The sequence below is a fragment of the Osmia bicornis genome, chromosome 9, assembly GCF_907164935.1.
Source record: "Osmia bicornis bicornis chromosome 9, iOsmBic2.1, whole genome shotgun sequence".
NCBI classification, from domain to species: domain Eukaryota; kingdom Metazoa; phylum Arthropoda; class Insecta; order Hymenoptera; family Megachilidae; genus Osmia; species Osmia bicornis.
This window is the reverse complement of record NC_060224.1, coordinates 6960201-6980653: the sequence shown is the minus strand read 5'-3', so window position 1 is coordinate 6980653 and position 20453 is coordinate 6960201. Positions and strand designations below refer to the sequence as shown.

The 20453-nt window shown below is 38.1% G+C and overlaps 6 protein-coding genes across 12 annotated transcripts in view; 3 read left to right on the top strand and 3 right to left on the bottom strand.

Annotated features, from left to right (window-relative positions):
- Positions 1-5842, top strand: part of LOC114874433 (disintegrin and metalloproteinase domain-containing protein 10-like) — a 30694-nt gene extending 24852 nt beyond the window's left edge. For 2 of the 3 annotated variants that reach the window (XM_029183682.2, XM_029183683.2), the window contains exons 17-21: positions 62-229; positions 504-631; positions 719-833; positions 907-1041; positions 1444-5842. In XM_029183682.2, coding sequence (XP_029039515.1) covers positions 62-229; positions 504-631; positions 719-833; positions 907-1041; positions 1444-2493 — 1596 coding nt within the window. In that variant the 3' untranslated portion in view covers positions 2494-5842. Of the gene's footprint in view, positions 1-61; positions 230-503; positions 632-718; positions 834-906; positions 1042-1157; positions 1198-1443 lie in introns of all 3 variants that reach the window. The other variant, XM_029183684.2, reaches the window with a different exon arrangement.
- Positions 5843-5908: 66 nt separating this feature from the next.
- LOC114874429 (meiosis-specific nuclear structural protein 1-like) lies at positions 5909-7891 on the bottom strand. Its single transcript, XM_029183678.2, has 5 exons — positions 7633-7891; positions 7052-7557; positions 6406-6603; positions 6198-6336; positions 5909-6132 (listed from the first exon to the last, which is right to left on the bottom strand). The coding sequence occupies exons 1-5, from the start codon at positions 7889-7891 to the stop codon at positions 5909-5911; spliced, it is 1326 nt and encodes a 441-aa protein (XP_029039511.2).
- A 112-nt stretch (positions 7892-8003) lies between these two features.
- On the bottom strand, positions 8004-10718 carry LOC114874396 (ATP-dependent RNA helicase abstrakt). The gene is made up of 9 exons (XM_029183628.2): positions 10567-10718; positions 10217-10490; positions 9801-10146; positions 9430-9720; positions 9199-9361; positions 8823-9123; positions 8597-8746; positions 8341-8523; positions 8004-8262 (listed from the first exon to the last, which is right to left on the bottom strand). The coding sequence occupies exons 1-9, from the start codon at positions 10597-10599 to the stop codon at positions 8126-8128; spliced, it is 1878 nt and encodes a 625-aa protein (XP_029039461.1). The 5' UTR covers positions 10600-10718; the 3' UTR covers positions 8004-8125.
- A 1125-nt stretch (positions 10719-11843) lies between these two features.
- LOC114874421 lies at positions 11844-13644 on the top strand. Of its 5 annotated transcripts, none has more exons than XM_029183666.2 (4): positions 11844-11902; positions 12302-13015; positions 13160-13314; positions 13403-13644. In XM_029183666.2, the coding sequence occupies exons 2-4, from the start codon at positions 12704-12706 to the stop codon at positions 13524-13526; spliced, it is 591 nt and encodes a 196-aa protein (XP_029039499.2). In that variant the 5' UTR covers positions 11844-11902; positions 12302-12703; the 3' UTR covers positions 13527-13644. The 5 variants fall into 5 exon arrangements, with proteins under 5 accessions (XP_029039499.2, XP_046142998.1, XP_029039500.2 ...); XM_046287042.1 differs by lacking the exon at positions 11844-11902 and adding an exon at positions 11911-12204; XM_029183667.2 differs by lacking the exon at positions 11844-11902 and having other exon boundaries at positions 11911-12752; positions 12840-13015.
- Positions 13570-16723, bottom strand: LOC114874419. Its single transcript, XM_029183665.2, has 4 exons — positions 16660-16723; positions 15805-16578; positions 14337-15733; positions 13570-14266 (listed from the first exon to the last, which is right to left on the bottom strand). Exons 2-4 carry the CDS (start codon positions 15806-15808, stop codon positions 13697-13699), a joined length of 1971 nt encoding a protein of 656 aa, XP_029039498.2. The 5' UTR covers positions 15809-16578; positions 16660-16723; the 3' UTR covers positions 13570-13696.
- Positions 16571-20297, top strand: LOC114874418 (coiled-coil domain-containing protein 142). Its single transcript, XM_029183664.2, has 13 exons — positions 16571-16920; positions 17414-17631; positions 17682-17814; positions 17899-18047; positions 18123-18310; positions 18380-18571; positions 18628-18767; positions 18831-19115; positions 19176-19292; positions 19372-19525; positions 19592-19709; positions 19826-20013; positions 20073-20297. The coding sequence occupies exons 1-13, from the start codon at positions 16750-16752 to the stop codon at positions 20204-20206; spliced, it is 2187 nt and encodes a 728-aa protein (XP_029039497.2). The 5' UTR covers positions 16571-16749; the 3' UTR covers positions 20207-20297.
- Positions 20298-20453: the final 156 nt, after the last annotated feature.

Genomic DNA, 20453 nt, shown 5'->3' with positions numbered 1-20453 from the left:
TTGATTAAAGAGAAATCTTTAATGTTTCTTTTCGAGGGTATTTCAACGTTTCGTTTCGCAGGGTCCATGCTGTACTTCCGAGTGTAACTTAAGGTTCGGAGACAAATGCAGAGATGACAATGGTTGTCGCGACGCGAGCTTCTGCGATGGTCGGTCACCCTACTGCCCTCCTTCCATCAACAAACCTAACAAGACAATCTGTAATCGCGAATTTGTGTGTTTTATGGGAGTGAGTATTTTGTAAAACGTAAACCAGTAGTTGACCATTTGATACTAGATTGCCGGATTCACAGATTTTTGGAACTAAGGAGTAGAGAGGGGAAGGAATTAGTATTTGTATACATTTCATAATTCTATTAAAAATTATTTAAGTTTCTCTATATATATAGCAATAAAATCGTAAATGAGTCAAATTGACTCACTCCGACAATCTAGCGTTAATGCAGTTATTTATGTATCCTGATTATTTCCAAGCGTAGGTATAAGTCATTTTTTCCTCATAGGAATGTACAGGTAGTATCTGTCTTGCGTACGGATTAGAATCTTGTCAGTGCATACCAGGACCAAACGATCCGCCAACGAAAGCTTGCGAACTTTGTTGTCGTCTTCCTGGAGAAAATCAGCCTTGTTTGTACGTTACCACATATATTCTTTCTTATTTATTTTAACCAGGGTTACAAAGCAAACTATTAACGATGATTCTTGCACTGATACATAGATCATCTTTCGATTGGAATTCTCCACCTTATGATATACCAGCGATGTTCTCAAAGCCAGGAACACCGTGCAATGATTACAATGGATATTGTGATGTCTTCCAGAAGTGTCGAGAGGTATGATGATACTTGGAATAATAAATTGTAGAGCTAGGTCGGTCTTGATCGATCAACGTTGTTTGTTATACAGGTCGATCCAAGTGGTCCTTTGGCAACTTTGAGAAAGCTTCTGCTATCGGACGAAAGCCTTGCCAATTTTCGTCGTTGGATAGTTAATCACTGGTACGCAGCTGCTTTGATCATTCTGGCTGCAATATCACTACTGGTACGTACTACATTAACTTTCATTTCGATGCTAATTATTTTATTTGATACTTCCAAATCAGTCGCTCAACGTAACAGTACAGTTTATTATTATATGATCAATGATTTTTATATCAGAGACGATCGAGGAGAAATGCAGATGAGAAAATTGTTAAGAGTAAGTTTAGGAACAGACGAAAGTAAAATTGATGGTGTAATCTAGTATTTGCTAGATTTTTTCATAAAATCCTAACACCTTACAGTTCGTCTCATTAAGAGCTTTCAGTATCAAATATGCAAACGTTTCAGCATTATCGTAGCCTTGGTCAAACATTTCACTGTTGTATTCTCGCTAACGGTAGAATCAACAAATCTCACGCGTTACTGTTGTTGATGTTTCACACCTCGCGTTTCCTGCACCCAGGTGGTGAGCATGAGACTGCTGGGCAAACGTCCGGATCCGAAGCTCAAGTCGGTCACGATAATACACAGCTCGACGACGGAAACGGTGCGCCTTCCGCCGGAGGGGACAGAGGGGGTCACGGTACACCCACCGGCGGTTCGTGCAAAACTACCGCTCAGCAGAAAAGTGAGAGAGAAGAGGAGACATCGAAAGCCTAAGGATGCTCACGCCAACGCGGCTGATAAGTCCAGCAAGGATGCGTCAAAGAAAAAGAAGCAGCCGCAGCCACAGGCAAAGAGGGCATCCGCGAATCCCAGCGAAGACTTCACCAGAAAGAGGTCGGCAGACGGTACGACAGCAGTGATGCAAGATAATAAACGGAAGAAAACTTTCGCGGCTCGGGACAAGCAAAATTCCAGCAGCAACGCAGCCAACAGTTCGGATAATGAAAAAAGGAAACGTAAGAAGCAACACAAGAAGGAAGTGATCGACTACTCGGCCATCCAGACCGAGAAAGAACCCGAACCAAATGCTGATCCTAAAAGCAAAGTTCGTTCCTGGCTACTGGCGTCGTCGCATTGTCGACCAGAAGCGACTAGGACGAACGCGACTGGTTTGCCAAAAAGTAAATCAACTCCCGTAGGTCTGACTAGCGCCGGAACTAGGTTACCTGCAGCCAGGCAGGTTGCCTCGAGAAGGCCGACCGAATCCAGAGATCCGAAACTCCCAGCCAATACCGCTGCACGCAAAGAGCGAGCGAAACTGCAAGTGATTTACAAACCTCCGTTTAAATTCAGCGTGAAACTCCGCAAGTCGGACAAAGTGGCCCAGGTGCCTGCCCTGGTGACAAACGCGAGCAGCAGACCAAAGCTTCCAAGGACAGGCGTTCTCCTGAGAACGGTGAAGAAGAAGGACAGAGTCAGAATAGGCAGGGCCAGACAAATAGCGCCTACAGGGATCGGAAACGGTGCGGGTGATTTACCTGAACCGGCCAATTCTGACCTCCACACTGTTCCTTCTGACTTGGAGGTGCTGCTATCCGAGAGCGAGTTCCTCTTTTCGGATACGTGACCACAGTGAGCGAGAAACGATTTATTGAATCTATTTAGAGAAATCTTTGTAACAGGAGGAAACTTGAATGGATAGGAAAGAACGAATTTGGTGCACCGAGAAATCCCGTCCAACGAACTACGAGTGGACATTTCGTATGCCATCCTCTGGTTCGATCTCCGTTTCGCTAAAAACAAGTACAACAATTACGTTCGATTAGAATACAAAATCAAAATAGGAATCATCTTGTCGTTGGCGAAACTGTAGGTGAACGAACCAGGTCCGTTTTATCGCGTTAGATTTTAATGGCTGCTGGACGTGTTTTCTTAAAGCGGAACCCCGAACGAGCTTCTTTCGTTCTAGCTGAAATGTATTTTTTTAAGAATAAGTACGCACGACGAGAAGCAGGCAATACACACGCGTCCTGTACGCTTTTCGCTGGTTTTTCCCCCCACGTCTTCCTAATTATAAGACGACGTTCATCTCCGTGAATCTTTCGTGATCGATAATTGTGATTGATCGATTGAAAGGACATTATACGCGTTTTAATGGAAGTGCTAGTTGAACGATCCAAGCCAAGTTTTCTTCTTCCAAAGAAAAGGGGCCAAATTATATTCATCCTTTTTAAAAAGGACTTACTCTGCAATCGTGTGTGCATAGAAGGCAGAAGAGATTCGAATCTTAACAAGGATCTGCTTTAGCCTTGAACTTTCCTTTCGCCGAAGGTCGATTTTTATTAGTTCGTTTGCGATCGCAGGGCTTCGACGTTCAGGGATCAGCGTTCGATCGAGCCGAATAGCGAATTTTAATAGGTGATCTATCGACGTATTTTCAAGAGGATAAGAGATACTTAAACTATTTACTATTATCGTGCCTATCGTACCACCGCTGCTCGAAACTTGAGGAAAAGGGATCTCGCGGTCGGAAGAGAACTTTCGTTTTACTTTTTTCTTTTTTAAGTTTTCCTTGGCTACACGATAGTTATCGGAAGAACAGCAAGTTCGCAGGCAGCTTAACGTCGAATACCGAATGATATTGATCCTTAAGAAGAACAAGAATATTTTTTAAGAATGTAGCAATAAGTTCGAATGATCGTCTGCCAAGAATTTTCTCAATATTTCATCCGCTGCACTTGCTGTTCATCAGACATACTATTCTCATGGTTCCTATTTCCGGCAACTCCTAATCGCGGTGTAAACCTTGCCGGATTATTTGCATTTCCAATGCGTAAAGTGATGACAAACTCGTCGAGCTATTTATATTTTTGAGACTGTATGAAAGATACGAGACTTAACGACACGCATTCCGCTAAGTTTTCCACGAGTTCCATTCCATTTCTTCGCTTAAGTGTTGAAAATGATCGAAGCATAATGCGAAATAGATTGATAAAATCATTACCGTGCAGGTGCTATTAGTCCATGTAACTTAACGTTCCAATCATTTTAACCCTTTCGCCTTATTGAATTTAGATTCTAATAAAACTTCACCTTTGTCGCGTTATTCCTCTAAGAAAACCGCTAAGGCATAGGGTTAAATCTATTCGCGTCCAATCGAATTTAAGTTCCTTTCGTTCGCAGATCACGCGTCCAATCTACTCTTATCCTTTCCTGAAATTAATGCTTCGAAATTGTTCTAGTACTCGAGCTGATCTGGGTAGCCCTTATTCACTTAATCCCTCTTTAAAGATCCAATTGATCGTAGATAGCATTGAATCAGTTAGCTTATCAATTTCATCCAAGAAAAAGAAAATTATATCTTTTAAAGAGAAATACTTGTACGCGAAAAACAAGAAATGTTTCAACGGGTTTTGAAAATTCATAATCAAATTTGTTCATCAATGGTGGGACTTAACGTTAAGCGATAGAGGTGGGCAAATCTATCCTTTCATAATTATTCATAATTATAAGATTGCTGCGATAAATACTGCCATAATGTATTCTATGCGATTTCTTTCAATAATATCAACTCTATCTGATGAAATGTGAAACTCCATTTAAGAATACTTTGTTTCAAACTAATAATCTAATGCTTCGTTTGCCCACTTCTAAATAAAACTAGAGCTGCGAGTAACCGAAAAGAAAAATATCGCTTGTGTGTATACATACCTGGCGTACGTGTACTTAAATCATAAGGATATGTGATTTTACTTTTACATGAGTTTATATATGTATATATACATACACACGTTTAGCAAACACGTGCCGAATGAATGGTCAGTTCTCTTCGTGAATGGAAATTCCATTGATCAATCGACTGTTCAATTCGATCGTGGCTAATATTTGATTAACCCATTGGCCTAATACCATGTAAGCGATTAGTTAGGAGAGAAGAATTTATTTGAATAAGCATTAATTAACCATTCGTCGAGCGAAAAGAAAAGAAAGTTGATTGCAACTTTTCCCGCTTCGTTTTGCTCGAGAAAAGCTGCCGCGTTAATTAAACAGCGAGTCAATGTAGGCAAATGGGTTGTCTAAGAAAAATGTGATTTTACTTTTAAGACCAATCTGTGTTAAATTCGTGAACTTCACCGGTTCTGAACCAGTAGTGGCCATGTCGCCTGATTCTCTCGTTCTTTATATCCCTTGATGTTTTACGATTTTTCAATTGCAAAAACGAGCTGTAGGTCAGAGCCGTAACATCGAACAGGAAATTTCGATGAGTGAAGATACATAGATTCAATAGATTTAAGGTATTAGATAGTATCGAACTGGTAGCATATCCATGTTGAAGTTTACGATCATCTTCCTCGAAAGGAAACGACAAAACGATTTTTCTACGATCTCAGGAATGTTCGTTTTACGAATTAATTTTCAGAGTGTCATCGTTTCCCCTCACGCAATGGTTTTTAACTAATAGTTACTAATTTACTTGTTGTCGTTACGATACGATTGATTGATTAGTTTATAAGCGACTATGGCAACTGTCTGTCAACCGAGAAAAACTAACGTTCATACTTATAGTCATTCCTAACACTCGGGTGCTCCTTGTATCGCTACTTCAACCCCTTCTACTTTTCTTTTCATTTTTTAAATTCGTTTAACAAAGAAAAAGCGTGTTTAGCAACAATGTTGTCGTGTGAATTCGTGTGAACAGGAAGGGGTGAAGGGGTAGAAAAAGAAGATCGCTCGAGGGCTTTATTTGCCTCGACTGGCAAGAAAAATTCGACAGGTAGAACTAGTTGACCAGTTGTTCCCGTCCGATTTTTCAATGTTGGAATACTAACGAGGCGAGACTGTTAATTTATCACGTACTTATATCCGATATAAGATGGGGCTGCTGTATTTTTACACGGACTTTGTATAAATAACGAGAGCCACGAGAGCAATGTCTTTCGCGAATCATTGTATATATCTGTATACCAATAAATAGACGTAGAAATAATCCTTAAAATATTTAAGAATTTTGCAGGTTCTTAAGCTAACCGAAGACAAAGATTTTATTTGGGGGTTGCATTCTTTTGCCCTTTAGATTTTAAGGTTTCGAGGACTGATTCAGAATGGCACTTAATTTTACGATCCTCGTCGTTGTTGTTCCACATAAACATATTTTTATTCTTCTCTTTTCTATCACCTTCATTTCCATCATTTTCTGCAGCATCCCTCAAACGTTGCAATCTATTTCTAGTTATAGCTTCACGCAATTCATTTCCATATTGAATATCTAAAAGTAAAATATAATGGTATTCGCGTATTTTACATTTAATTATAGATTCCATGAGATTATACTTTTTTCACGTCGTGCTTGTTCCTCCTGCATTTTCTTTTCATCCTGATTTCTTCTTTCCTCGGCCAAATATTTGGCGAAGGCTGCATCAATCTCGCTTTCCTTAGCTTTCTTTTCAGCTACAGCCTTCTGATGCTTCGCCTAATTAGTTGATTTTTGTCTATTTTTGTCATTTCCTTGTTTAATGTAGAAACGTAACTTAAATGTTACCATGTCCTGCAATAACTCCTTTGCAGTTCGTTTCTTATTCGTCGCCAGTTTCATCGCCTCTTTCGCCAATTCAGCCTCCTTCTCTGCTAAATACAATTCGCGAGAAATTTCTTCTCGTTCCATTTTCTTGCGTTCTTCTTCCATTAATTTTTCCGACAATTTCTCTACCATCGCTTCCTTTGCTGTACGAGTGTCAGTCTAACAATGTAAAATCAATGTTAACGCATTGACCGCTACAATATAGGGTGTTCGACAACAGGTGGGCAAAATTTTAAGGGGTGATTCTAGGGATCAAAATAAGACGAAAATAAAGAATAACGAAATAGCGTTTGCAGCTTTGTTTTCCAGTAATTAACGTTTAAAAATTCGAGTTAAAAGCGCCTGAAACCTGCAACCCACCCAGCACCGACGACTGAACGTCAGCAGGTCAGCAGGGGAAGGTACAGTCGTCGGTGCTGGGCGGGTTGCAGGTTTCAGGCGCTTTTTACTCGAATTTTTAAACGTTAATTACTGGAAAACAAAGCTGCAAACGCTATTTCGTTATTCTTTATTTTCGTCTTATTTTGATCCCTAGAATCACCCCTTAAAATTTTGCCCACCTGTTGTCGAACACTGTATAGCAACGTAATATCTATTTCTTTCCAACCTTCCCTTCAGCCTCCCTTTTTTGTTGAGCTTCTTTTTTAGCAATGGTCCTCGATATCTCATCGTGCTCTTGTTTCAAAATTTCCCTTCGTTTCTCCTTCCAAAATTCTCGAGCTTTAAGGAATGCGGTCCTTTCTGCTTGCAACATAGTAGCAGTTTCTCGTTTCTGTTTCTCTGCTTCCAAGCCCTCTTTCAACATCGCTTCACCAACTTCTTCCAATATCTTTCGTTCTCGATGCTTCTCTTCTTCTTTCTCGCGCAGTCTTCGACGATTATTTATCAGCTGGTTTTGCAACTCCCTTCTGTAATTCAATTTCCTTTCTTGCTGCTCTGTTTTAGACACTTCGGTGAAACACCATTTGTTAAACGATTGAGAAGTCTGTGTTTCTTCATCTTGTTTTTGTCCCTTGATTAATTCGGCGTGTATCTTCTCTAATGCACAGTCGGAAACCGATGAAACAGTAGATTTCATTTTCCTGCATTTTAATGCTTCTTGTTGCTCGATATCTGTGTTGTAATAAGAAATTGTTGCATTAATACGATAACTTAATAACGATGTAATTAAAGTTTATATAGTTTTACGTTTACGACGCGACAGTTCTTTAGCTAATCGTTCCGTCAGTTCAATTTGACGAACTTTCAACTCAACAGCTTCTTGAACACGTTGAACTTTCTCCGTTTCCGATGCTTCTTTACGTTTAATATGATGTTGCCGTAAACGTTGTTTAATTTCACACTTATTTATCAACGCTCGACGTCGGTTCTCCATTTCGTCCTCTTGTTGCTCCTTGATTCTTTTGAAATATTCATCGTCCTTTCCATCATCTTCGTTAAATATCATCTTGCAAAATTGAAACGCGGACACAATTTGCTAACAAAACTTCTATTCGTTACGCGAAGTATACCAAAAACAAAAAACATCAGGTGACGAATTAAAGAAAAAAACATGAAAGTAAGATAACTTAAATTTTATTGAATTACTATTTACAGCGATTGAAATGTTCTCTTATAAAATCTAGAAAATAATCATTTTGTCAAAAATATATACAAAATATTCTCGGTTAAGGTCATGCATTTAATAGTCGGCTGCATTGCTAGCCAGATAATCACGGCGTCCAATATTCGATGCCTGTTTATTCTGAATGGCTTCAAGTTTAGGACAATCCGTGATTCTGTGTCCGAGACCACCACAGTAACTGCACCCACGTTCGTCTAAAATATAATGAAAACAATGTAATCTTTTTCTGAATGTAATACCAGTTATAAATAACGTAATACGAATCATCTTACCTCCCAAATTCAGGTACTTCTCGTTTTCTGAACAAAGTTCCAATAAGAATGGTGGAACCTTTTGTTTCGCTTCCATAAGTAAATGTTTAAGATCAAGCAACACGGATTCATCATTTGCTTTGTTAATGAACGTTGTCGCTATTCCGGTTCGTCCAGAACGACCAGTTCTTCCGATTCTATGTACTGTAGAAGAAAACACATTATTTAATTATTAAATCAATCTCTGCTCAATAATTACAAAGGTATAATAAATTACCATAATTTTCTACGTCATCGGGCATATCATAATTTATAACATGCTGCACATCAGCAAAATCGAGACCCTTGGATGCAACATCAGTTGCAACCAATACATCTTTTCGACCTTGACGGAAAGCCTCCACAGAACGCGATCTTTCTTCTTGGTCTGAAAAAAAATAATTAACGAATTAAAGAAATACCTAAGAAATATTTTAAAAAAGCTACGTCAACTATCGACGAACCTTTTCCACCATGTATTGCTACTGCTTCAACACCTTTCAGTAATAAATATTCGTGAATAGCATCCACATCTTGCTTCTTCTCGGCAAATATAAGTACCGGTGGTGGAGTTTTTTGCAGACATTCCAAAAGGTACACGATTTTAGCCTCTTGCTTGACATATTCAACTTCTTGTATCACATTCATTGATGCGGCTCCCGCGCGACCAACGTTGATCGTGACAGGTTTTACTAACGCTGAACGAGCAAAATTTTGAATCTTTTTCGGCATAGTTGCAGAAAACAGTAATGTTTGTCTTTGACCCTATAAAAAATTTATAGCTTTAACATATGTGGCTTGTGGTATGATATCCAAAACACAGTGATAAAATATATGTACCCTAAAGAACGAGAAAATTGTTCGCACATCCTCTTCAAATCCCATATCGATCATGCGATCTGCTTCATCCATACAGAGATAACGACATACGCTAAGTTTTACCATCTTTTTATCTAACATGTCCATTAATCGCCCGGGAGTTGCTACCATGATATGCACGCCCCTATAATAATATTAGGCCTTGATGTAATACAAAAGACATAAGAATCTAAATATTATCAAGTTACTTACTTATTAATAACTTCTAAAGATTCGGATACAGGTACACCGCCAATTGCTAAACAACTACGTATCTCAGGACATCCCGCTTGACGTAAACTATTTGTATAATGCCGAATAATGTCGTACGTCTGTTTAGCTAATTCTCGGGACGGACAAATGATTAAACCATACGGTCCTTCATTTCTTACAAATGGCATTGCTACTTCTTGTTCTAAACAGAACATTATGATGGGTAAAACAAATACCAACGTTTTTCCACTGCCAGTGAAAGCTATGCCAATCATATCACGACCAGATAATCTATAATACAACAAGAGAAAACAAATATTTTATATCTACAATAAGAAATGTTTAGAATGTTATACTAAGTGTATACTAACACTGTTGGTATTCCTTGAACTTGAATTGGCGTGGGCTTAAAAATACCCTTCTGTTCTAAGCCATTCAAGATACCCCTGTGAAATTTCATTTCTTTAAAACTTTTTAGTGGTGGCGGAATATCATCTCCTTCCACCAAAATCCTGAGCTTTCTTCTAACCCGTTCATGCCTTGCTTCTCCAAGAGCTAGTACAGCTCTTGGAGATCTCCAACTAGTTTTTATTGGATCTTCATATTGAATACCCTTTGCTAATTCTGCTACACCCATCAAAGCTTTATTTTCTGCTACGCTTTCTAAGATCTTTTCTTCTTCTTTCAATTGTTTCTCCATAGCACTTTCCTTCTTAGCTGTAAAAATATTATCAGTTAATTAATTTAGTTGCGACAAACAGCTTGTTAAACATTCATAATCATCTACCTTCTGCTAATTTTTTTAATTCAGTATGTTGATCCAAAAGTGAAATGTTTGACTTTCTTCCCCATACTTGTCCATCATCATCGTCTGCATCATCTTTTTCATTTTCACTACTACTTTTCCCGATAATTCCAGCAGCTGCTTCATCTTTGAGTTGTCCAAGTTTACCAAGCTTAGCTAGCTGTTGTTTTTTACGTTCTTTCACTGGTACATAAGGTTCATAATTATCATCTGCATCAAAATGATTTTCATCTTTTTGTCCTTCTCTTCTATATCTCTGCATCATGAAACATTCTTGTTTAATAAAGTTACAGATATATTAATCATATTAAATCAAATGTTGTTATATTAACCTTTCGAGCAAGCTCTTCTTTATTTTGTTCCATTGTTAATAAATTAATAACAAATACTTGATACCATCCCACTCATTGCAGATTGCTGCAGATACAATATGATACAAAACGATGCATCGCGCAGGAGCGTGTTAGCAGTGACTGCAGATGTAGAAGACTTGGACATGCCTTTGTTTTTGAGGGGTCATGATTTAGGGGGTCCCAGACACCCCCAGATGAGAATGCAGAGAGCACAGCCAGTATGATAATCGTGCCTGTTTCCCCCCTGTGGCCGGGGGGCTTAGAATACAGCCACGGTATCCCCTGCCTGTCGTAAGAGGCGACTAAAAGGGGGACGTAATATGATGTAAAAGCACCGCGGGGACTACCCTTTCCAGTTATTGTTTATCCTATTCTTACTCTTAATGGACCGAGGCTTCCGTTTCCAGTTATTTATTTTTTTCATTCTTTTCATGGACCTTGCAGGGACTACTCCCACATCACTATATCCTCGTATCCTTTGTATTTCTGCATCCCTTACATCCCAGCACTTCCTATATCCCGGCATTCCTTGTGTTCCTGCATTCCTTCCATCCCGACATCTCTTATATTCCTTCATCTCTTGCATCCCTACAACCCTTATAATAGATATATTATAAATATAATAATATACTACAAGAATTAGTTCGAGTAAAGGTAAGTAAAGGTAAGTAAAGGTAAGTAAAGGTAAGTAAAGGTAAGTAAAGTCTTATACAAATTTAGTTCCTTTTCCTACCGCCAGAGGGCGCTGCTTCGACGTGGAAATTTTAGTTCAAATTTTTGCCGCTAGAGGGCCAAAATCAATGCGTGATTTAGTTCCTTTTTCTACCCCCAGAGGGCGCTGCTTCGACGTGGAAATTTTAGTTCAAATTTTTGCCGCTAGAGGGCCAAAATCAATGCGTGATTTAGTTCCTTTTTCTACCCCCAGAGGGCGCTGCTTCGACGTGTAAATTTTAGTTCAAATTTTTGCCGCTAGAGGGCCAAAATCAATGCGTGATTTAGTTCCTTTTTCTACCCCCAGAGGGCGCTGCTTCGACGTGGAGATTTTAGTTCAAATTTTTGCCGCTAGAGGGCCAAAATCAATGCGTGATTTAGTTCCTTTTTCTGCCCCCAGAGGGCGCTGCTTCGACGTGGAGATTTTAGTTCAAATTTTTGCCGCTAGAGGGCCAAAATTTCGGCAAAGTTTAGTTCCCTTTTCTACCGCCAGGCGGCGCTAAATTAATTCGTACTTTAGTTCCTTTTTTCGCCACTAGAGGGCGCTGTTACGAACGCCGAAAGCGTTACTTCAAGGATGCAATAAGTGATAAAAGGATATAAGGTACCGCAGATTGTAGGGAATAGAGTGATTTGTGGGATGCAGGGCTATAAGGGAAGTAGGGTTGTAAGAGGAATAGACATTTAAGGGATAGGGGGAAGTAAAGGATTGACGGGTGTAAGGGATAAAAAGGTGTAAAGGATGGTGGGATGTTAGGCATACGGCGGTGTGAGGGACGCTGAGGTGTAAGGGTGATAGAGGTATAAAGGATGCAAGAATATAAAGAAAGCAAGGATGTAAAGGATGCAGTGATGTAAGGGAATCAGGGATGTAAAGGATGCACACGGGAGTAATAAAATCAACACGTTTGTCCTCCTAATGAGTTTATTCAATAAGCTAAGAAGATAAATAGAGCAAATTAAATGAACGCAAAAAATAAAACATGGGTATATATATGTTTAGCAGGTAGATCTGCACCCCTCGGCGGTCGCTATAAGACTGAGGGATTTCACTTCGCTCTAGGTCGAATGGTTGACAACGGAAATTGTCTGGAAATCGTTTTTTTTTAATGTGGGGAAATTTTGCATAAGACCTCTCACCGACTCCTGGGAGAGTTTTGTTATTTGTTCAAATAGAAATGTGTCTGCCGTGGATTGGGCATAATACCTGCTGGCTCACGGTGTCATATTCAATGGCGGGGCACCTTCCCCACTGAGGACTTAAACCGCCATTTTCCCTAGAGGGACGGTGAAGGTGCTCGTGGTGGTGCTCGGCGGTGTATGTCTGTACTATTCAGTCCTATTGGTCCTATTGAAATGCTTCTATTATGTATCGTATTTGTGTTAAAAATGCCTGTTTCAAAAAATGAATGGAGCAGTTCAATCTGACAATTGGAGGATTTCTTTAGGGACACGTAATAATTTATTGTATAATGATATTCCGTACATCCCTCTGTTAGTAGAGGACATTAAAACCTTTCTTTCTTTTGAGGATCATGAAGAAAACGGTGTTAAAACAATACAAACATTAGGAGAACTTATTCGAAAGACCGGAACGCGGGCTGCAGTTCTGTCATTAACACCTGGAAATAGTTCAGAATTTCCAATAAGTTTCAAAAATTTAGATCTTGATGATATATATAGTAAGGGTCCAAATGATACATATTGTGCAATATGGGTAAGTGCTTTGTTTGGGAGTATTATTAATGTATTAAATTTTATTTAGACAAATTGTAAAAATAAATAAATTAGGTATACTTTTATTATATTTTAATGATGTTATTTATGTAATGTATTTCCACAACATGTTTGTATTTGTCAGGAAAAACACATTGTATTTAAAGTATATGGAATCCTGAAGGTAGAAGAATCGGAACCTATATTGGAAATTACACATTTGGTACCAGTTCGTGATATAACAGGTACATGGAATGTAATGACATTGTTAGTTCCAATAGCACGTTCAGAATGTAGATAGTAAGTAATATGTAACTATATTTTGTTAATGATACTTTTCAAAATATCTGAAATTAATAAATTTTTATTTAGTTGTATTTTGCTTTAGTTATTATCGCACTAGAGGGCAAAACAATATGTTACAGTTACAATGGGATAAAATGGAGAAAGAAGGGAAACGTTTAGTGAATGAAAATATAGATACATTGCATTGTATTCAAACTTTTGTTTGAGAAAAATTGCTTGAAGATTATATTTGTCAAGATATTTCATACATATTTTATTGTATCTGTTTGCTTATAAAATATTTAAAATTGATATAGACAAAACAATATATATATTTTCTAGTCATTTTATGTCTTTAGTATGTAATCAATAATTATATATCATGTATTGAATAATTTCAATGATTCCTGGAAGAACTGTTCTTACATTTTCCAGCAAAATGTCCCTTTGTTTTGCAAGTAGAACAGAGAGTATTCTTTGCTGGACAGAGTGATCTAGATGCACCATGAGTTAAACCACAAAAGTGACAACTTGAAATTTGAGATTGACATTTCCAAGAAAAATGATTTAACTTATTACACTTGGTACAAGTTTCATTATAAGAAGGGCATTTTTTCTTCAAATGAGAATCTCCACAGTAATGACAATCAGTAATAAAAACGGTTGGACATCTTTTGGGAAAGTGATTAAATTCATTGCATTTGAAACATTGCTTTCCTAATGATGGGCATCTTTCATCATTATGATTATTTCCGCAACTGTCACAATCTTCCGTAAAATTTCCATCATACAGTTTCCAAATAAATGCAATTTCCTTCAATGTTAAATTATTAAAATCGGAAGAAAATTTGAACCATGGCATTGGTACTTTTGCAGCATTAGTAAATGTGCGTTCGTCAATTTCTTTCAAAATTTTATTTCTTATTAATCCTTCTTCATCTTTAAAATTTGCTTTACTTACTGTCAACTAAAAAATAAAATCATATTCATATTAGTTCTATTAACACAAAGACTATTTTAAACGTTTTATTATTTACCTGCAAGTGACGTATGTACTTGTAGGTATCTTCATCTGGTAGCTTCTCTGTTGATGCAAAAGTGTGGTATTCATCAAATTTCTTCAATAATATATCCAAATCGTTTTTGTCATTCAAGGAGTTAAATGTAAATACATTACATATTTTTTGTCCATTTGGTCCCATTACATTTCGTAACCTATCTCCCCATTTGACATTACCAGGTTTATTTATATCTGATATCTTTTTATATATTAAAAAATCGCTTTTCCATGTTGACCAATCTCGGACAAATTCTTCTTCCGATGTGAACGACGGTGGTGGTTTAACCGACTCAAAAACTGAAGCATTGTGTGATTGGGCCGAAGTATCAAATGATTGTCTTAAAGTTGTGAGCGATGGTACCGAAGGATTGGACGTTTGTACCGAAGTTTTTTGTAATTGTACAGAAGGTTTGAATGATTGTTCTGAAGAGTTAAACCCCTGTCCTGGAGTATTGGACGATTTTGAAGAACTATATGAAACATTTGTCGCTTTTGTATGCTGTGGTTGTTTAACTGACGCAGAAAGTGAAGCATTGTGTGATTGGGCCAAAGTATTAGATGATCGTCTTAAAGTTGTGACTGATTGTACTGAAGGATTGGACGTTTGTAACGACGTTTTGGGTAATTGTACAGAAGGTTTGAATGATTGTTCTGAAGAGTTCCTTTGTTCTGGAGTATTGGATGATCTTGAAAAACTATATGAAACATTTGACGCTTTTGTATGCTGTGGTGGTTTATCTGACACAGAAAGTGAAGCATTGTGTGATTGGGCCAAAGTATTAGATGATCGTCTTAAAGTTGTGACTGATTGTACTGAAGGATTGGACGTTTGTAACGAAGTTTTGGGTAATTGTACAGAAGGTTTGAATGATTGTTCTGAAGAGTTCCTTTGTTCTGGAGTATTGGATGATCTTGAAAAACTATATGAAACATTTGTCGCTTTTGTATGCTGTGGTGGTTTAACTGACGCAGAAAGTGAAGCATTGTGCAATTGGGCCGAAGTATTAGATGATCGTCCTAAAGTTGTGACCGATTGTACCGAAGGATTGGACGTTTGTACCGAAGTTTTGTGTAATTGTACAGAAGGTTTGACTGGATGTTCTGAAGAATTAGACCTCTGTCCTAGAATATTGGACGACCTTGAAGAACTATTCGAAACATTTGTCACTTTTGTATACTGTGGTGGTTTAACTGACGCAGAAAGTGAAGTTTTGTACAATTCGGCCGAAGTTTTGGACGTTTGTGGGAAAGCTTGGTAAAACTGTATAACAGGTTTGAATGGTTCTTCTGAAGAGTTAGACCTCTGTTTTGGAGTATTGGACGATCGTGAAGAATTACACGAAACATTTGTCGCTTTTGTATTTTGCGAGTTACCTACAAGAATAAAATAAAAAATTTACTTTCTGTAAATAGTTGTTTCTATCTTACTAAAAATATATATTTACCCATTGTTTTGATGCCTTTCAATGCTCCTTTTGATGCTATTTATATGAGATTCACAACAAATATTTCCGTTAAATTCGTTCACCAATAATGTATTTACAGAGATTACGTCAAAGAACACTTTATCATTAATGATACTACTAAAAGAGCTACAACAAGTTCAAGCTTCTGTGCGTTACTAAAGCCCTACGTCTTATTAAAAATATAATTCGTCATGGATTAAGATACAATTGTCTTACAAGATGTCACTATGACTTTACATCGATTGTTTCTGAACAAAAAATGTTTATTCGCGTTATTTACTTTTCGTTCGTAACCATGTAAGTATGTACTATTAACATAAGATTATAAAGTTATCTAAATACGTCCGTGCGATCACTTATGTAGCAATACATTATCGTACTGAGATTGGAAGTTCACTAATGTCTGCGATAGAATTCCGGGATTCACCGCGAATACAATTGTCCAACGTAACGTAAAATTCAAACGAAACGTATTCTGTTTTTCATGTTGGTACACTCTGCGCAAAGTGTCAACTACTGTAAATTATCAACAATTAAATAATCTTTTGCGATTATCAGAACTTGTATCACAATTTTATAAAAGAAACTGATTCAAAATATTTAAAAGAAAAATTATATTCTATATACAAACAGAAGGAGCATGCGTCAAGCGTCACCTTGGAAACACTACTCAAATTATGCTTCCTTTACTATCGAGTATGATGATTCATCTTAAATTTTACTGCTTAGTATGTTATACACGTGTACAGATATCTGCAACATGTTTCAATTTCAATATTGATAACATTGTTACCTTAAAAACATAGAGGTTATATAAAGAAATTAAAAGACCACCTTGAAACTTCATCAACGATAAAAGGAATGGTCAAGTGAAAAAGAAGTTTGTTCGAATGTTTTTTACGAAGCTAAAAGCTTTTCAGTGGTATGGATACTAATTACAGAGTAAATATCGGCAAGTGGCTGCCATTTCCTGGCATCATTCTCGAGAAATGGTTCGCTGAATCATTGGCGCTCACCGTGAGAATGGGCAAGCTTGTGGAATGCATAGCTTTAATCATCCAGGACATTACAGACGCACAGGCTTGTGATCTAGAGGTGCGGAACTAACATACCATGGCTAAGTTCTGCGCACAGTTTAGTTTCTCATTATCAGCCAGGCGAGGATGCGTGAATAGTTAAAATTAGATCGTTAAAATTAGTCTGCTTAATGTAGCGTTCGCCTTCTGGTCATTGGCGAGAGAGGTCTCTATGGTAGCCTATTCGAATGCGATTGGCGGGAATACTCACTATTTATCTATTTTTGTGTTAATTACAGTTTCGATTAGATTCAAACTATGTACAATTATAGAGGAGCCCAAAAGTAATGATTTTATAAATCCATAAAGCGCATAAATAATAATATTTAATTATATGTAACGCGAATCGCGTCATTCGCAGCGTACATGTTAATATGTTGCCTATCGCAGGGGCCACCAACGATCAGAGCTTCAAATGTTATATTATCGAATTACTAAACATATTATTAATTTAGTATTTTACATTATTATTACTTATGTGTTTGCGAGATAAATATATCCTTAATCGTTAGGCGTACAAGGGTGTCGCGAACGATCTGGAGGATGTGATGAAGGAATACAAATCAATTTGTAACGTGACTCTGAGCACACATCCGATATACAAGTTCAAAATGCGTCATTTTTTGATACAACTGAAGCGTAAGATGAATACGCTCGCGAGATTTGTTAAAAATTTGATCAACGAAATCGTTGACTGTAACAGCGACGAACTACTCACAGTGATTTTCAGGTAATTGATTAACAAGTATATCGAACCCTTCTGATCCATATCTATTACAGATTAGTGAACATTTATAACGATATCTTGGACATGGATATCGATGTCTCCGATTCATCGACGAATGTATTTTACAACGATTGTCCATACATGTTGGAACCATTGAAGAAAATGTCTGTCACTCGAATATTACAGGTTGTTTATTTTTCAATTTTTATTCCCGTTTCTTTTTGGAGTTTTATAAAAATCCGAGGAATAGGTGGTTCGAAATGATTTCAGATGTTAGCGAAAAATAGAGCAGAGGAATTCTGCCACGAGCTCATCGATTGTTTGCTAGCAAACTACGAACCTCGTGAGAAAACCGATCCTCCATCAGCAATGTCCGCGGACGTGGATGTTTCAGAGAACTCGAGCATCGAGATTTATCGGTTAGTTATTCGGAAGAATTTACCTTTTAGCGATGCTATTTTCCCATTTCACGTTCACAAGGAATTCATTTTCAGAGCCCTCACGAGACACTTAACTCCGCCGACTGAAATCTCCTCGTCGAGAGCCGACATGGAGGTGTCGAACATCGAGAACATTCAGACCCTGGTTAATACTCAGAACGAGCAAGTCTTTCGACTATTGAAAATCGTGCAAGAAGTTTCACCTCGATTATTAGGCGCCGATGCGTTGAAGACAGTCAAAGGTAGCCTTTGGTTCATTTCCGAATATTTAGATCGGGTTTATCGAACGACTAAGCGATTGTTTCTTTCAGGTGAAACAAGACTTAGGGGTAGCGCGATGAAGAAAGTGAAGAATTATTACCAGGAAGTTGCATGGGGTGCTTTATCAGGAATTCTGGATCACGTTGTTCTCTGGTGGTCCCGGGAAGCACTTGCCACTCGCCATAGTCATGGAGCACAGCAGCTGAAGGATTGGCTCAGTCATTTTGTCCAAAGGAACCACGGTAACATCAATTGACTTAGGAGATAAACGCCTTGCCTAAATAAAATAAAATTCCAGTACCAGAGACGGTGAGACCAGCTCTGCAAAATCTCTGCGACGCCCTTGGCTACCATGCGACCATCACCGAATGGGACCATCTCTTCAGGCTGGCTTACACGTCGGCTTTTCAGTACCAATCGAAAGCCTCGTCTACCGAGGTAAATTTAATTTATTAATGAAGTAATTTTCAAACAATCTACTGTATTAGTTGTATTTTCCAGGGTACCAACACGGGACAGATGTTCGTTGAGTTGTTCCAGTTGCTCGTTCGACTGAGCAACGAATGTGAGGCAGGCGGTGAATGGGTAATCGGAGCACCGTTGATGGAATTGCCACTTTCGGAACAGATTGTCGTTCTTCATCGATTGGATCATTCGGTTCACACTGTTAGACTATGGATCGTTCAGGAATCGAAAATCATAGCCCATACGTGGGAACTGGATGTGTTCTTCCTGTTGGTCAAAGGTGACATAGAGAATTGCCTTGAAGAGCTTTCTTATTTGAAGGTAAAACACGAATCCGGCAAATAATAATAATTCTTCTTAAATTATTAGTCTTAATTTCAGCTTGCTGATCATGCCAGCACGCTCTCAATTGACTCTGTTAGCGTTCAGGTATATGTCTGCGCAAAAATGAGAGCAAAAATCGTGTCAGAAGTGAACGTTAATATAGAGTTACTTCAGGTGTGAGATAAACTATCAAGTTAAAGTGGCTTAGGTTCACAAGTAATCTTTTGTAGATTGTTCTATTTTTTCATTGCAGAAGTGTTCTATACAGTGTATAGATATTCTAGCGAAAATCTGTCGGGTGACCAGTCTGGCGAATTTGCATATGTGTTTTCCACCATCAAATTACTGGAGAAAAGGAAGCGACGAAGCTCCAGCGGCAGCTAGTCCCTATGTGGAACCTTATTTTGGTGCGAGAATATTTTTCACGTGTAATGCTTGAATCTTTCTATCCTCTAAAAGCATTTCTTCTATAGAAAAGGTGTTACTTCCGGTGTTGGAAGTTATCGAAGACTCCGATACGTCCAATATGATTCTTAGAATTATGTGCGAAGCGTGGCTCGATTATATTTATCTGCATCGAATTAAATTTAGGTAAATTGTAGGCTTGAATGCGTGTAATAATTTGATGTACCATAAGTGCCATTTTATGATACTTTTATGCCATCGAGTCTTAGACTGTATATCAATCATTTAAAACAAACTTTCAGCGAATACGGGGCGCTGCAATTACTCACGGACTTTGCATACGTGTCGAAGTGGGTCTCGAATTGCTCGATCATTTCTCAAAACGTACGGAATCATTTGTTGAAGAACGAGGTACTTCGACGTTGCGAGGGAGTGGGTCGACTCCTTCTGCGACATCCTGGCGAGGCGATATCGATGCGCAAACGATTGAGTACGAAACGAAATAGTAAAATGAAGAAGCTTCGAATTTCTCTCTGTCTAATTTTTCAGCGAGAACGAACGAACGAGGATCGCCGGAATCGCCAGGATTGGAACGTATGCCGGCGGAAATGTACGTTCCGAATCAGAAACAGTGGCTGGAACTTCGGGCCTCGAAAATATACAATTTTTGTTGCATCAAATGATCAATTCTTAACAAATGTAATGGTCAAAATTATTTAGACGTTATAGTAATTATATTATTATTCAATAAACTGATTTGTTAACCAATCGCAACCATGATTCTTGTCATCAAATTCACGGATGCATCGCTAATGTTTTAATTACAATTCGTTATTAAATACCAACGTTTAGCCGTAATTGTCACAACGACGAGCCGTGTTTAATTACAGCAGTGTATACAGGCCAATTCCACGTGCATATTGTTCCAAA

Coding starts and splice junctions, on each gene's coding strand:
- LOC114874396 (XM_029183628.2), bottom strand. CDS start 10,599: ATGGAACAAAATAAAGAAGAGCTTGCTCGAAAG. Junction 9,362..9,429: donor TCTTTAGAAGTTATTAATAA/GTAAGTAACTTG, acceptor ATATTATTATAG/GGGCGTGCATATCATGGTAG. Junction 9,124..9,198: donor CAATTTTCTCGTTCTTTAGG/GTACATATATTT, acceptor AATTTTTTATAG/GGTCAAAGACAAACATTACT.
- LOC114874421 (XM_029183666.2), top strand. CDS start 12,704: ATGAATGGAGCAGTTCAATCTGACAATTGGAGGATTTCTTTAGGGACA. Junction 13,016..13,159: donor ATACATATTGTGCAATATGG/GTAAGTGCTTTG, acceptor TGTATTTGTCAG/GAAAAACACATTGTATTTAA. Junction 13,315..13,402: donor GCACGTTCAGAATGTAGATA/GTAAGTAATATG, acceptor ATTTTGCTTTAG/TTATTATCGCACTAGAGGGC.
- LOC114874418 (XM_029183664.2), top strand. CDS start 16,750: ATGGATACTAATTACAGAGTAAATATCGGCAAGTGGCTGCCATTTCCT. Junction 18,768..18,830: donor CGAAAGCCTCGTCTACCGAG/GTAAATTTAATT, acceptor TGTATTTTCCAG/GGTACCAACACGGGACAGAT. Junction 19,293..19,371: donor TTAATATAGAGTTACTTCAG/GTGTGAGATAAA, acceptor TTTTCATTGCAG/AAGTGTTCTATACAGTGTAT.
- LOC114874419 (XM_029183665.2), bottom strand. Junction 14,267..14,336: donor AGTACATACGTCACTTGCAG/GTAAATAATAAA, acceptor TTTATTTTTTAG/TTGACAGTAAGTAAAGCAAA.
- LOC114874429 (XM_029183678.2), bottom strand. CDS start 7,891: ATGATATTTAACGAAGATGATGGAAAGGACGATGAATATTTCAAAAGA. Junction 6,604..7,051: donor AAAGGGAGGCTGAAGGGAAG/GTTGGAAAGAAA, acceptor TTACATTGTTAG/ACTGACACTCGTACAGCAAA. Junction 6,337..6,405: donor AGGAGTTATTGCAGGACATG/GTAACATTTAAG, acceptor TCAACTAATTAG/GCGAAGCATCAGAAGGCTGT.